Source organism: Leptidea sinapis, chromosome 1, assembly GCF_905404315.1.
Source record: "Leptidea sinapis chromosome 1, ilLepSina1.1, whole genome shotgun sequence".
Lineage (NCBI taxonomy): Eukaryota > Metazoa > Arthropoda > Insecta > Lepidoptera > Pieridae > Leptidea > Leptidea sinapis.
In genome coordinates, this window is record NC_066265.1 from 21142416 (window position 1) to 21160082 (window position 17667).

Below are 17667 nucleotides of genomic sequence, written 5' to 3' on the forward strand. Positions count from 1 at the left end.
CATGTCACAATTCCACAAAATGTATTTGTATTATGTCACAGGCATTGCCGACATACTTACTCGTTTTATAAAATACGTCTTTGATCCAACATTTTGTTCGTTATTTCATTTATCGCAAGCTACACATGGCGTATTACACAATAGGCGCTTATTTTCCTGTAAGCAGATTTAAAAGAATGTATTCTTGTAAGAACAGAATATTTATGTATGAAGTAAGGAATATTTTCTAATTTAACAAATAAAATGAAATGTACTCTACCTAACTTTTCTGCAAATTTATCGTTGCATTATTTTAAGTAATGTAACAGGATTTATACCACATTTTAAATGTATTAAGACGAAAGTCAGCATTTTTATGAGACTATGCCACTAGATTAGACTGCCTATGTAATTTCACAAAACAGAACCGTTGCCGACCTTTAAGTAGATGTACACGCTTATTTTCAATATAACTATGATCAGGTATGAAACTAAAGTCACAGCGTGAGCGCCGGTGATCACTTAAGGTCAGGTGACAAGTACGCTCGTCTGCATATAATAGCATTATGTTAAATAATTATGGTGTAAAATCTTAATATACAATAAGATTCACGTTTATAATAATACGTATATACAGTAATTATTTCATTCAATTCAATTTAATTACTACTTATTTAAGCATTTAACGCTTAAATAACCGCTTCGTGCTCGGCCACCCTAAAGTTATATAGTTGGTCTGAAATTGCTTTCTTTGTTTCAGGTGACGAGTTGAGACGAAATGTAAGAGCGTTCTAGTGTTGTGATGGAGTTTGATTTTTGTGTTTATTTTTGTGTGTGACTTTGAAATAAAGTTGAAACGATGGGGACATTGAATTGTGAAGTATTTATTGTTACTGCTTTGTTACTGGGATGGATTGGTGGTAAGTTTAATACTTAAGTTATTCTTTTCTACTTAGACTGGTAATATATACTTTGAAAATCGCATTTATTAAATTGGCTTGCTTATAATATCTTTTTAACACTAAAACGTATTAACAGATAAAACATATACTATAAAGTCACCCAACAAAAACCATGAAAGTTTTATTCGTGGGGACGAGGTCTTTCTTAAATACTTATTTATATTAGTTACAATTATTATATTAACGTGATTTTACAATATTTCAATATGCTTTTTGTCTTTTATAGGTTTTTCTAGTATGTCTGGCAACAAACACCCCTATTTCCGCATGCCATTTAATATACAATATCCGGACGACCGAGCCTTGCTCGGATTTTTCAGGATGTACAAAACTTGAAAAAAAAAACTAATAGAACACCTGGATTCGGACCGGGGTCTTCTGCATTCCGGATCACCCAAAGTCCCATCTGAGCTATTATAGTCGTGTATATAGTTTTCACTTCGTGATGACCACGACCGCTCTATCAAGAGTGTAACGACCTTTACCTTTGTATTCTAATGTTATTGTAGCTGTTTTTCATTAAAACACGGATAAAACTACATTTTTTTCTAAATTGAAACCTAGCTAGATCGATTTATCGCCCCCGAAACTACCTCTATACTAAATTTTATGAAAATCGTTGGAGCCGTTTCCAAGATTCAGATTATATACATATATATATACAAGAATTGCTCGTTTAATGATATTAGATTATTACATTAAGGTAGTAGTACAATATGTGAACGAAAAAGATGAAAATATATTGCTTTAATTGGACATTGCTTTATAGTAAAAATTCCCTTTTTAATAGGTTAAAATTCTATTTTCATTAACAATAATTGAATATTTTATTACTTCTTCCTTTTCCTTATAGTAATAGGTAAATCAATAAACCTCTCTCTGCAATACTTATTGCTTGTACTTTTAGGTAATCGTTTAAGCCCTAAGTCTATATAATGAAATGTAACGACTGCGATTTTCTAATTTAAACTTTAGATTAAATTTATTTGCTTTACAGAATTCCTAATGAATTATGAATTAGTGAATGTAGATATTTTCTAATTTTGTGGCATTGTATATTTAAAAGCTTCCAAAAATGTATTTCATTATAAAGTAAACAGCTGTAACTTTGGAGGGATTTATGAAAGCGTTGCTGAAAGATAATGAAGTGTTTTCCTTAATTAAATAGGCATTTTAAGCTTAATTGCTTCCTACTAACGTAATTAGCTCATTTTTGATTTATGTTTGCTTTTTCGAGTATTTATTATTCATTGTAAACGCAATTCTATATGAAAATAAATTAATATAGATAGAAATATATCATAATAATATATCGTGTTGCATGCACGGAACCCACTACACAGGTGTATAGAGGCCTTCGACTTCGACTTTCTTGTCTCTATATACACTGTACCGGTTATTATTTATATACAAAGTTTGTTATAGCCTTAAGTCGTAAGATCTCGATGCCGGTTAAAATTATACGTTACACAAAAAAAATCTAGAGAATTTTTCAAGTATTTGTAAGTAAAAAGTATTTTTTTAAAAGTCTGTTAAAAACATACTTTATGTAATTATTTTGCTAAAGTCAATAACATATCAATCGTAGTCTGATAGCGGAACGACAAAAGTGTGCTTGAAGACAATGTAAGCACACTTTTGCCTTCAACTGTCACTTTTCGAATCTGGTTCTTAATTTAAAATACGTAACCTTAGCTGAATAAATGTTTTACATCGCTGGTTATTGACCAAGAATATTTTAAACTGCTAGAGCAAATGTGTTAATGGATAGATATATAGCAGTATAAGTTTAATAAGGGATAATTTGTGGCATGTTCCATATTTCGGCTTTGTTTTTATACCACGTGAATTGTCGTATAAACTGATTTATAAACATCATTTGCTTAATTTATTAAATTTGTTCGATCGTAGGTGTTTTAGTGTAGCAGAAAAGCACTGTGTATTGCGTCTGCTCTTTCAACTGCCTAAGCAGCTGACTGATAGTGGGATCAGCCCTAAGGCGCTCAACAAACAGAACTCTTAGATGTTCATCGACAGGCGACTTGCATCTAAATGCGAGTTTTGAGCATTGATGGCAGCTTTCGTTGCCTGAACTCGATGTAAAATTCAATTTATTCAATCTTTACACTAGTTGTTATAAATTTCTGGTTTTCCCAAGCGTCAATTGCAATTCATCAGAGTTGATCGATTTAAAAAAGTGCACACCCACAACCGATGATTAGTACGAATACTTTCTTTACTGACACCATCAGCAGTGGCGACGTAATAAGAGTACAACAAGTGCTGCTGTTTCAAGGTTAATGACACTCTTAAACGGTTTTCATTAACCGAACCGAAGTATATTCCGTTAATAGTCACACTGACCTTTAAGTGAGGTTTTTACTAACTATATTCGGAACGAACGCGCTCGAATGTCTACCCATAGACTTACAATGAATAAGCGCATAAACGAACAAAGTGTGCGAGAGAGAAGAACAATTATTATAACATTATGAGATGCGAAGCAAGATAGAATAGGTTATATTAGCTTGGTATCAGATTTTTTAGTATTTTCCATATTAAACCTAGTGGTTAACGCACACATTGCCAAATCGCTAAAATATATGTTAATCTATTGTGAACCCGAACGTTGCAGGTATAGTGGTATATAGTATATACGTGATTCGAGCGCAGTTGAAACTAAATGGTGATAACAACTTTTACCATGATTTAGAAAGTTTCATTCACGGTAACGTAAGCTGGGCTTTTTCGTTACTGCTAGTAACCTGTAAAACAATATTATATTAAAAAGATGAGTTTGAAACTAATTTGATGATTTCATCAACTAAAATACTCTGCCTGAAGAGCACCTAAGTATTTACCTAAAACACGCTATCATTAAATTTGAATTTAAAGTTGTATTTGACTAAGTTAAAAAGAAAGCTACAAGGTATCATTGATTCCTTTAAGTTTATAACCCAAAGGCGAGAAGAGTCAAATAATTAAAGAAAGAAAATGCAAAAAATCTTAATTTCCCTATAAATTAACTCGTTTCTTAATCCGAGATGTAAAAAAGGCTTTTAGCTGATTAACTTCTCAGTGTTAACTGGAGCGAGTCCAAAGAATAAATCATGATGAGGAAAATTTTGTAATGGCTTCTTAAATGGACCCGTTGGAAGAATGATATGAATTGACTTATGAGCTACGGATCACGTAGTATCACAAACTACATCTTTTGAAATATAGACTCAAAATGTATAGTAGAGAAAATAAAAAAATAATAATAACTAAACAATACAAAATTGTACTGCCATTTACATTGCATGATCTCCCACGTAATTAACACATACACATACATACATATAATCACGCCTATTTCCCGTAGGGCTAGGCAGAGACCACTTCTTTCCACTTGCTACGATCCTTACAAACTTGTTTTGCTTCGTCCACTTTCATTATTCCTTTCATTCATGCTCTTCGCTTTAGGGTACTCCTGGCCTGGCCTTTTTTCAAGACGTCCCTGATTTGATCTCGAAACGGCCGCCTAGGTCTACCCCTTCCAACACTTTCATTCACAATGGCCTTATACACTTTCTTCGTCAATCGTTCTTCATTAATTCTCTCGACATGGCCAAACCATATCAGCATACCTTTTTCAATTTTTGTCACAACATCTTACAGACCACTCAGTTTCCTTATCTCACTATTTCTTATCTGGTCATTCAGTTTAACTCCTATCAAACTTCTCAACGCTCTCATCTCAACTGCATTTATTCTGCTTTCATATTTCTTCTGCCATACCCAACTTTCACTTCCCTACATGAGTGTTGGAACCAACACCCCTTATGCTCAGCCAAACGAGCCTTATTAGACACCTTCTGCCTGTTCATAAAGGAGTGTAAAGCTTCATTCACTATGTTTCCTGCATTCACTCTTCTTTCAATATCACTCTCATACTTTCCATCTCTTGTAAATTTAGAACCCAGATACACAAACTTATTCACCCGTTCAATTTTTTTCATCTCCAATCACGATATTGCAGTCTGTCACTACCTCACACCATCTTCTCTTTCAAACACCATCACTTTCGTCTTCTTTACATTCATCTTCATTCCCTTTCTACCAAAAGCTCCTTTCATAGCAGTTTCATCATCTCCTGTAACTCCTCGGCGGAAGATGCAAGTAATACTTGGTCATCAGCAAAGAGAAAACATTTTACGAGTAACTCATTAATTCTCAACCCACTTTCATTATCTTTTAATTCTGTCAAGCAATTGTTCATGAACAGATTAAACAGCCACGGTGACGCTACACATTCCTGTCTAACACCTTTTTTAAGCTCGTATGAGGACATTGCTCACACCGTTAGCGGACAATGCTGACCACAATTCATTCCTCACCACTCTATCATAGGCCTTTTCTAGATCCGCGAACGCGCAATAGACTTTCTTGTTTTTTGCTAAAAACTTTTCGGCTATGCACCGCAAGGAAAAGACCTGATCCACACATCCCATTCCCTTTTTAAATCCCGTTTGTGCATCCCATACTTTTTCGTCTGTTTCATTCACAGCTCTTTCAATCAACACTTTCGCATACAATTTACCGACGTCGCTGAGAAGGCTTATACCGCGGTAATTTCTGAAGTCTTGCCCTGACCCTTTTCCCTTATATAATGGCACGATTACAGCTTTGCACCAGCCTCCTGGTACTTGCCCATTTCGCCAGCGCAAATTGAAAAAGCGGTACAGCTGGTTAGCCACTATGCCCTGTCCAGCCCTCAGCATCTCGAGAGTTATCCTGTCATACCCTGCAGCCTTACCGAATCTCATACTTTTCAATGCTTTCACTATTTCATCCATGCTTATCTCACTTTCATCAACATATATATTAGTTTCAATAGAAGGTGCCGGATGTTGTTCATGCAGTTCCTCTCCTTCAAAATAGTCTTTCCATCTATTTAGCACACATTATTCTCCTCTTATAAAGTCATCTTGTCTCCTGATTATACTGAGCTCCGAGGTAGAAGGTTTTCCTCTGGCTGTTTTGATGGATTTCCAGAAGAACTTGATGTTTGAGTGGAAATCTTCAGTGAACCTCCTATCAAAATCATCTTCTTTCTTTCTAGACACAACTTCTTACGCTGCTGATTTCTATCTTTCATACTTCGTTCTTACTTTCTTTATCTCGTCATCCGTTGCCTCTCGAACTTTTTGGTTAGCATTTGTTGCTAACCAGTCCAACCATGGTTTGTTCTTTTCTTGCACCGCCAATTGTACCTCTTTATCCTTCCACACATTATAGCTCTTTCTTCCTTTCCTTCTTTTAGCTACCCCGCATACCTCAACAGCTACATTCACGACCCCTTTCTTAAATGCCTCCTTTAAATCTTCAATTACACCTATCTCTTCTATGCCTTTAAAACTTTCTTTGAGTTTCTTTACATACTCGTCTTTCCTTTCTTTTTCTTGTACATTTTCCGCCACCGTTTAAAAAGGCCACGCATTCGGGCTGTGACCAGGAAGTGGTCTGTGTCGAGGCCTACACCTCGGTATGCCCGTGCATCTAGCACTTTCTTCCTCAGTCTTTCATCCACAATAACAAAATCAATCATAGTTCTAGACTCACTTGGATCTTTTGTGGTTGAACATTGTGTTGGCCATGCAAAGATTCCTTTCCAAGCATACTTCAAGCAGGCTTTTACCATTTTCATTCTCGTCGCCAAACGTACCCAGAACTCCTTCATACCCATCACGCTTTACTCCAACCCACCCATTAAAATCCCCTAACATCACGATCCGTTCATTTTCTCCGCATTTATTTAAGACCTCTCTCATGCTGTTCCAAAAATCCTCTCTCTCTTTCTTGGTTTTAAATGACCCACCTCCGCGCAGATCTGTCGGATAAACAAGCGAGTGAGTCCGACTTTTAATCTAATCCAGAGGAGTCTTGAGCTAACACATTCATGCTCTATCACACATTCTACTATTCGAGCGGAAAGAATCACATCAACTCCCTGACAGCCTCGGCTGGTTTGGGGGACTCCAGACCAGTTTGCCGTGTAGGGACCATGAACCGTGGTGTCACATCCTTTCCTCATCGTTTCGTTCACGCACAGAATATCTATGGATCGTTCATTCATCATCTGACATACTTCATCTACCTTATCATCCACCCATTCTCTTACATTCATCGTAGCAAAGCCGCTCTCTATGGGCCGCTATTCGCCTCCGCGAAAAATGAGACATGATGGGTGGCGAACCACATCGCCACCATTTTGGTTAAATAACTTATTTTTATTATTCTCCATTGCGTTCCCACGAACAGCAAGGGAAAGGTTTGTCCACCCCAGCAGAACCCCGCATGCCAGGGTAAGGCTGGCTGATTCTGGGTCGCCCGGTCCCAGGGCACTGTGACACGTTAATGATTTGGCTTGCCCCTAACCAGGCAACCATCCGCGTGGCAGACGTTGGATTGGCGGAGAGGGTAGGAATAGGGAAAGGAAAGGATAGGTGGTGTGAAAAGGAAGACTGGTAAGTTAAAGTGGGAAATAAGAAATGTAGGATATTACCGCCCAAGAGGGCAAGGGATAGGACAGTAATATCTAGGGGAGCCGGGGTCGCATACCCGTATACTATACCACAACTTCCGAACAGGTAAGTAGGGATGAGTATACCATGACTCAATTACCCAACGTAATTAATAAAGAAATTAAAAATAGATCCATTTAAAAAAAAAATTTTTAGAAGTTATCCCTGTTTTACCGGTTTTTATTTAAAACTGGAATAAATCGATTAAAAAATATAGATTATTCATATAGGTTTAATATTTATATACGATTCTATGTGACAATTTTTTATTTTTAGGCTCTAGTGGAACACCCCTACTCGCTTCGCGTTTAAAGCGCCTTATAATAGTACCATTGTTAACAAAGCTTTGAAAAGCTTATCATTCGTAGAGTCTTCATATCAATTGGCCTTTTTATTCTTCTCAATATTAATTCACTCAAATTTAGTTACTTTGGTCAGTTACAATGTGTTTTTTTTGAAGTGCTAACTTCTTATGTGTAATCCGCTTCGTAACGTAACGCGTTACGGCGCCAGCCTGTCTGGCTTTCCTTTCTCCTATGGCAGCAGTAGGCAGGCTCCTCTTCTCTCACACTTACAAAATTTTTACCTTTATAGGATTAAATAATGATCCTAATAATGTACACACACAAAATTCTAAGCTACATATTCAAGAATAATTGTAACTAAGAATAAAATATACCTACTATATAATCAATGAAATATTTTAGTAATAGATAAAGTTTTCTTATATTATCATATAAATATAATAAAACTTAAGTAAAAACGTAAGCTATTCTCAAGTAAAATAATTTCAATATTAAATAGTTCAACTTTTATTAGTAGTTCCGACACGTACGCGATTTTGTTTCTCAATGAATTTATAAATTATCAATTTTTTACTTGTGCGAACAAATTTTATCAATGTTTATTTAATATATTAAACATTCAAATGTGATATGACTTAATAATTAATAACGCTATTTATATAAGTAATAATAAAATAAAACATAAGTAATCTAACAAAATTAATTAATTACAAACAGAAAATATCATTAAGATCGCAATCGGCAGGTAAGGTGCCCATGAAGCTGGCAACGTTACCTCTTTGTATGGCCAAACGTATACTTTGACAGAGGTACGTACCAGATCTTGGGTCACCTGTTAAAGCGGTTAGACGCCTGGATAGCTCTTTTACGAGTCTTATAAATTATTAGTAATTATTAATTGTATCCTAGCCAAATATTTATTATCAGCAACGACACAGATATACCGTTTTTAAATATGATTTTGAGTATCTCTAATAATTTATTCTAACTCATGCATGTCGACTTTTATACAAATAGGTTACATTATCATTGAAAGTATAATTAGGATGAAAAAACAACAGCACAGATCCGGATTATTATTTGTTTAGTCATCTCACAGTCATCAATTAGGGAAAACACCCTTCCTCCGAAAATATACGTGCCACAATCACTCGTAACATGTTTTATTCAAGGCAACTTATGATCTATGGTCTGATGGTTCACTCATATTAATCTTACAGCCTAAGCACATGATCGGATTTGGTACGGTAGAACCATCGGACGCGGTACCGTACCGGACCATATTCGATTAAATAAAATAATACACACTTATTTTTTTTTATAAAAGCAAGGGATGAGACGAGCATGCCGTTGAGTTTATGGTAATTGATACGCCCTGTCCATTACAATCCAGTACCGCTCAGGTTTATTGAAAAACACGAGAAGTCTGAGCGGCACTACAACTGTAGCGCAACTGCGCTCATCACCTTGAGACATATGATGTTAAGTCATATTTGTCCAGTAATTTCACTAGCTACGGCGCCCTTCAGACCGAAACACAATAATTCTTATACATTACTGCTTCGCAAAATAAATTTCCTCTACAATATTTTGTAGTTGGGGCTAAGTTAACATAAATAAAATAAATACCTAATATAATACTAATAAAAATATATTAGTCTCAGTAATAAGCAATTAAAACACCAAATTCAAAATGTTGAAGACAATTAAATTGTTAAAACTTTCGTGAGTCATTATTAAATTATCTGAAGATAAATTTTAATCCAATCCGGGAGGATACCGCTTCATACGCCAAAAAAAATTCAAATTAGTCGTTTAATACAGAAGATAATAGAGAGGTAACCAACATATATAAAAATACAGTCGAATTGGGTACCTCCTATTTGAATATGTTGAAAAACAAAATATTAGGCATGTGTTTGTAACTTATTTAAGCCAAAACAGCTGATTAGATCTCAATGAAATTTGACACTCATAGATTATTATGTTTTATTGATGTAATTTAGACGAAGTCGGGGTAAGAGTTTTTAGAACGATGTAATTTTAATCTTTGACATACTAAGCTAGTTTTGTGCCACAAAATCAAATGAAAACACAAAATTTTGTAAATTTACAGTGCTATAAATAAACCCTGTAGAGTATAAACCATTTTACCTCCACTGACCGGTTATATCCGGTTTCGGATATCGAGTGGAGTGCGGGTGCAATATCTCAATATGTCGTCCAAGATACACCTCTATTTCACACAGATATCGTGATCGGACAAGCAAAATGTAGACCAGAACATTCACTCGATTTTATATCAATATTGTGTTTAAAACTAGCTATTTATTCGTCTTAAATATATTTAAAATGATAGAGATTTTCATCACGGTACAAATAGTTTTTAATTAAGTCTTCTAAGTTATAGAGAGACATAAAATTATTGCGATATCTTCATTCAATCAAAAGTTATTAAAGTATAAGTGGACGAAGTCGCAAGTATCAGCTAGTGTAAAATAAAACCTATTTTTATTATTGGCCGTGGGGAGGGCACATAGTTCGACCGTACCACGTACCGGAAGACGCAGTGTTCGTAGGTCCCCCACAAGATGGACCGTCAATCTGGTCAAGATAAGGATGATGATGATTTTTAGTATTAACTACATATAAATAATTTGACTGATTAGTACAATTTTGTTTACATCTTTATTGGTTATAATCTGTATAATTAAGTCAACTGAACGAGTGCAATTTCGATGCCGCTCCGAAACTTGCTAAAACTTGCAAAAAAAGATTTTTTTACTTACGTATTAAGTACTACAGAATAAAAATTCCCTTCTCATTTACTACGAAAAGTTTAATAATAAATCATTTGGTGGTCAAATGGTATGCTCCACCAGTGGGAGGCTCCTTTGCACAGGATGGTGGCGAGATTATGGGTAGGTACCACAACGGTGGCTTTTTCTGCCATGAAGTAATAATGTGTAATCATCACTGTGTTTCGGTCTGAAGGGCGCCATAGCTAGTGAAATTACTAGTCAAATGAGACTTAAGGTCTTATGTCTCAGGGTGACGAGCGCAATTTTAGTGCCGCTCAGAATTTTTGTGTTTTTCATGAATCCTGAACGGCACTGCATTGTAATGGGCAGGTCGTAGCAATTAACATCAGCTGAACGCCCTTCTCGTCTCGTCCCATATGTACATTAAAAAAATATACTCGTATAATTCCGGATTTCATTTTTACCGTTGTTACTTGTAGATCTCTTCCCTTCTCAATGCCAATGAATAAAACGACCGACAATACGGCTTTCGCCATGGTCGGTCGGCAGGTGATCTTGTAGTATTCCTAACGCATAGATTTGCGGCGGCTATTGAAAGCAAGAGGGAAGGCCTGGCAGTTAGCCTGGATATAGCGAAGGCCTTTGATCGTGTATGGCACAAGGCGCTCCTCTCAAAACTTCCATCATTTGGGCTAACCGAGAGCTTATGCAAGTGGACCTCCAGCTTCCTCACTGGGCGCAGCATACAAGTCGTTGTCGACGGTTTTTGCTCGAATCCCAAGCCCGTGAACGCTGGAGTGCCCCAAGACTGTGTGCTATCTCCCACGCTCTTTCTTCTGCATATCAATGATATGTTGGAGGTGTCCAACATTGCTATGCAGACGACAGCACTGGTGATGCCGTATACACGGGCCATGCAGGTCTCTCTCGGGAAAACGTTGACCAGTGCCGGGAAAAACATGTGTCTTCTATTGAGTCCTCTCTCGAGAAGGTCGCGGAATGGGGTAAATTGAACCTTGTCCAATTTAACCCCCAGAAGACTCAAGTTTGCGCGTTTACCACTAAAAAAACCCCATTTGTCGTATCACCGCTCTTCGATAACACTTCCCTTTAAGCCTTGCCTAGTATCGGAATACTGGGTCTCGAAATCTCGAGCGATTGCCAATTCCGTGGTCATCTGGAGAGCAAAGCCAAATTGGCTTTGAAGAAGCTGGGCGTCATCAATAGAGCACGGCAATACTTCAAGCCGGCCCATATTCTAGCGCTCTGCAAAGCGCAGGCCCGGCCACACATGGAGTATTGCTGTCATCTCTGGTCTGGCGCACCCCAGTATCAGCTCGATCCATTTGACCGCGTGCAACGCAGAGCAGCTCGAATTGTCGGGGACCCAGTGCTCTGGAACGGCTGGATCACTTGGCGTTGCGTGGAGACGTCGCTTTATTGTGTGTCTTCTACCGCATTTATCACGGGGAGTGTTCCAAAGAGCTGTTCAACCTGATTCCTGCCGCCGAATTCCACCTTCGCACGACACGCCACAAATTAGGATATCATCCTCACCATCTGGATGTGTGGCGGACCTCCACAGTGCGGTTTTCAATGAGCTTTCTTCCACGTACTACAAAGCTGTGGAATGAGCTTTCTTGTGCGGTGTTTCCGGGACGATACGACATGGGTACCTTCAAAAAAAGCGCGTACACCTTCCTTAAAGGCCGGCAACGCTCTTGTGATTCCTCTGGTGTTGCAAGAGAATGTGGGCGATGGTGATCACTTAACACCAGGTGACCCGTATGCTCGTTTGTCCTCCTATTCCATAAAAAAAAACTGTGGTTGTCAACCTACGCTTAATATAAAAGACTTATTTCAAAAAACATAATAATATGACTTATGTATCGGAAATTATGTACAACAAATGAGTGATAACAAAGCGCGAATCAATCTTACTACAAAATTAGTAAGAGTATCTAATAAGAATCATATTAATAACATTCGCCGGCAACACGTCATAATCAGATATTATCGGGAAAAACTCTAACTCACCAAGTATATCTCTGAATGTCGAATGAGATTCGCTTCTGCAAATCCAATAATTCGTTATATCGAAGAAAGTTTTCATACAAAGTTGTTCGAAATGATTTTCTTTGACCCTGCCTGGGTTATTATTAGTATTATTCAGAGCTGCCAATATTTGGAGCTTAGGATTTGTTCCTATTTGTTTTATAATTCTTTCTCCTTGGATATTTTTTTTGTTACCACCGTTACTTATCCGTTTTAAAGTTGACGTAATATTTTTACATAGGTGTTTTTATTATTGATTTTATTTAGGGTTTGTATTTCTTGAGTTGTATTGTTGTTTTTACCAGTGGGAGGCTCCTTTGCGCAGGCCGGCTAGATTGTGGGTACCACAACGGTGCCTATTTCTGCCGTGAAGCAGTAATGTGTAAGCAATACTGTGTTTCGATCTGAAGGGTGCCGTAGCTAGTGAAATTACTGAGCAAATGAAACTTAACAATTTATGTCTCGAAGTGACGAGCGCAGTTGTAATGCCGCTCAGAACTTTTGGGGTTTTTCAAGAATCCGGACCGGCACTATATTGTCATAGGCAAGGCATATCAATTACTATTAGCATAAGGCCCTGCTCGTCTTGTCCCTTATTTTCATTAAAAAAAATGTTCGTTAGATTTTTCTAAAACAATTAATCAAGCTAAAACATATTAAGAAAACAACAATCCTTACGTGGTTGGAACTAAAAGCTATAATATAAAAAACTATAAAACCATCGATGATCTTCTTGAATTAGCAAAGTATAGGAAGCGACACCATATACCATCAGGTTACCTTCATCAATGTGTACTCATCTATCCATAAACAAAATTTAATCAATAAAAATCACTTATTACAGGTCACTTCGTCCCATAGTAAATTGCATAGGGCTGTACAATTGAGATTGCATATAAAAATAAATTAAATTGTAAAACACCTCGTTATGAGTTAGTTTTCATTAATTAGGTGCATCAACCTACAAAATAAGATATTATAATATGAATATTGTAAAATAATTTAAAAGAATTATATAAAGGTAATATATTTGTTATCAACAAAAACAGAGTACGAGATGAAAGGATTCTAATTTGCATGCTAATAACCAAATAAGTAAAACATGTGGGACACATAATAATTTCTAAAACCTTATAGATTATACCTATACCTATACCTAGCTAAATTGCTAGACCATAAAGACTGGAAATTTTGGTCCGATTTCAAGGAAATACAAGATGAAAGGCGATTTACTGATGTGAGAATAGTTTCCGAGCGTGTGACACAAATCTGACCGCACTACTCGACTACGTCGCGACGTCTGCTTGGATATCGTTTGTTTTCTCGATTGTTTTGAATGTGTTTTGAAAGCTCTTTGATAGTTTTTTGACACTGTTTCTTATTAAATAAGCCGGTCATTATGAAATTTTGTTGAATCAGGCGTTATTTTTTGTAAATCCATATTATTATTATCCAATTATTGTAAGATTTATTGATTATATATTCCGCTAAGATTTGTCTTTAATCAATTCCACACGTGTTTCGCCTCTATATGAGGCATCCTCAGGAGATGTAGACTCGCCAAATTCTGGCACGAGCCTCAATAAAACTCATAGCATTTGGATAATAATAAAATTGTTTATGAAGTACAAACATTAGATTCAAATTAGATTACATATTATTTTTCAAAGATTTCATTTTTATATTTAATTGAAACTCTATTGATTTTATTGTAAAAGTCACGTCTGCCGTCTTGAATCTTAAAATAGATGTTAATTGCTCTTACAACCACGTAAACGATAATTGCCGGCAACCGTCTTGTGATTCCTTTGGTATTAAGGGAGAGTTTGAGTGGTGATAATCACATACCACCGATGAACCGTATGCTCGCTCGTCCATATATGATACTATTTGGCTAGCATTTAAATAAATAGATGTTGTAGCATAGTTTGTCATTAATTTGGTTTTGGGTTAGTGACTTTGTCAGATCAACGTTTATCTTCTTTATCTGTGATAACAATATTTTCAATTATTTGTGGTTCTCATTAATCAAGACCAGTGGTAACGCCAATTGTCAAAATAACACACAACCTTTTCCTTAACCCCTTACACCTTTATCCTAGCAACTTAGCCGGTACAAGTTAAGAATAAACCGCGAGCCGCAACATCTATGGTCGTATGGCGTAACACACATTCTGTCAAGTAACCGCACGCGAAGGTTGAGCTCCAGCAATATTTAAGTATAAATCCTGGAAATCCTCGTATTCCTGTTGATTTGCCGCCGTGAGATCGTTGTGATTTCTTCGTTAAATGTCCCGCGATATCTATAATGTGGTTCGCCAGCACACTCAGGCGAACATAGAAGAACCCAGGATCTTGCAGAAGAGGTGAGTACCGGCTATTCCCTATACTTCAATGATTCCTGTTCTGTTCACCTGAGTACCCCTTTTTATTAATACAGTCCACTTTAAATTCCCTGGCGCAACCAACCAGATCATCTATAAATCTTAAATTATTGAGATTTACCATTTATATGTACTCGAATTAATGCCATTTCATTTTCCTATATATATGTCCCGAAATAGCGGCACCCACTTTTGGTTGAACTCCCTGGCGCAGCCCTTATTTTTATAATTTGCCGCTAATCCTTTCATTTCATTCAAGATTTTCGCTGTTGAGTCTTTGTGTATATTTTTTATTATTCTAATAAACTTAGGGTGTACAACTTGTTAAAGCATCCCATAAGTGCATGTACTTCAAAAACTCAAAGGCTTTTTCATAGATTACAAATACTACCTTTTTTAGTATTTAAAATAGAAAAAAAAAACAGTAAACCACCTAAGGTATGATGCGGGGTACTCAATATCTACTCATTGGTCAGTCGTTACTACCTACAATGGATTTATATTGGATCTATTTCCCTAATCTTGTTTTGAAAGCGTTAGCCCTCTATTATTCCCTATATTTATAAGTCAATGTTTGCCAACTTCAATAGAATGGGTGCTATCTTCACTCTTTATGTCCATGGGTACAAATACAGCAGCTATAGAGGAGTTGGCGTCACGTCGTTGTGAAGTATGTCTTGATATCTTTATGACACTCTCGAAAAAATTACCTAATCCACACCGGACCATGGGGCATCTATTCGAAGTTTTTGTAATTTATTTTTGGTAAGAGCATCTGCTGAAAGATAGTATAGATAGATAGACACTTTATTGCATACCATACAGACATAAAAATAAAAATTTATGTAATAAAAAAAGATCTTAATCTAATTACAGTCATAGGTACGCAATGGGCGGTCTTTTATTGTTTTTTAATATGTATATGTATAAAAATGAATTTCTGTTCGTTAGTCTCGCTAAAACTCGAGAACGGCTGGACCGATTTGGCTAATTTTGGTCTTGAATTATTTGTGGAAGTCCAGAGAAGGTTTAAAAGGTGAATAAATAGGAAAATGCCGCTAAATTAAATAAAAACAACAAATTTGTTGTGTCCACACGTAATTTCTAAGACGAGTTTATTGATGCACGGTTTGACAGTTCTGCTGTGAAACAATTTCATTATAACAACAGGGTGCATATTTTACGAAGTAATTCTTGATGTTATGATATATTATTGACAAATTCATAAAACATTATTTTACTTATAATATACAGAACGTCTGTCCGGTCAGAACTTGTTATGGCACGGATTTCTACTAGTTTTACTATTACATAAACTAGATTTTAAGGTAAGTGATTCCTATAATATAAATTATAGGTTTCATTTAACTAGTGATTTATAGTATTATATATTTGTTGTTTTTATTTTGGTCCATGACGACATTATAACTAAATTGTTGTTATTTGCGGCCGAAGTTGAAAAGTTTCCCGTAATAAATAAATCTAAATAACGCATTGCGTGGCCGGACAATAAATTACAATCGCCTATTATACGATAAAAACCTCGTACGTGCAGTGTAAGCGAAATATAAGAGTATCAATGGGCTCGAAATGGCCCCTGAAGGAAACAATTGGTCATGAAATTTATGTTGCCACTACAATGGCATTGTGCCGTGCTACGGTATTTGCATCATACATTTTGCTTTCATTTTGGCACTTATTTAGTTGGGACCTTCATCATGGTTGATAATTTTCTACAATATTCATTTATATGCCTTGTACCATGTAAGCATTGAGTAGTTCCGACATAAAAATGTAACAAAAAAATTGTCATACGTATTTAAATAATTTGTTAGTTTAACGTGTAAAGTGGTATTTCTTGTAAGCTTTGATTTTATTATCTCCGAGCGAGCGATATAGCGAGCCTTAAATGATAGACGAAGTATTTTGATACCTTCATTTAATCTTAGGTAACCGATGAATTTGTTGAATATTTCCTTTTGTACTCTACGTCGCGGATATTTTGAAATGCGTATACATTTCTATAATAATTTGTATCATAATATTAAGCTGAATAGAATTTCATTTGTTTACAAAATCATTAGAGATACCATATATGACTATGTCTTATGTGAGATAACTATGAATGGAAATGGCTGGATATGTATGTATATATTCATGACTGCGGTAAATAAATAATATTTACCACGCGTCGGTGTCATAAAGACTTGGACTCTCATCCGGAATTTACCGGTTCGATCCCCGTCCGTCACTTACTAATGAGTGTTAATTTTTTTAAATTTACTAGACGTTCTTATGGAGAAGGAAAATGTCGTGAATGAAGCCTACAAACATCTGCAAACTCGCTTACAGCTTATAGCTGTAGATATTAAGTTTTGAAACATTGCAAAAATTATATTGATTTAGAATACTAAAATCTCCAGACATAGAACACAAAAGGTCTTGTATTTTATAAAGAAAGATCAACTACACAACATGTTTTGACAACTTTGTTTCCAACGCGGTAAATCTTAATATTGCGAAATAATTTAGTAACGAACTTGTAACAGATTTTCATGGAACAATGAAAATGTGTGCTAAAGTTCGCAAATTGCCTCTTAAATGGAGATAGGTACATTAAGTTAATGTAAGTTAGTGAAGTAACAATTCGATAG

General features: G+C 36.0%; 1 protein-coding gene across 2 annotated transcripts in view; it reads left to right on the forward strand.

Moving 5' to 3' along the window:
• Nucleotides 1-17667, forward strand: part of LOC126977404 (uncharacterized) — a 360855-nt gene that overhangs the window by 67681 nt on the left and 275507 nt on the right. For both annotated transcript variants that reach the window (XM_050826232.1, XM_050826312.1), the window contains exon 2: nt 740-899. In XM_050826232.1, coding sequence (XP_050682189.1) covers nt 839-899 — 61 coding nt within the window. In that variant the 5' untranslated portion in view covers nt 740-838. The remainder of the gene's footprint in view (nt 1-739; nt 900-17667) is intronic.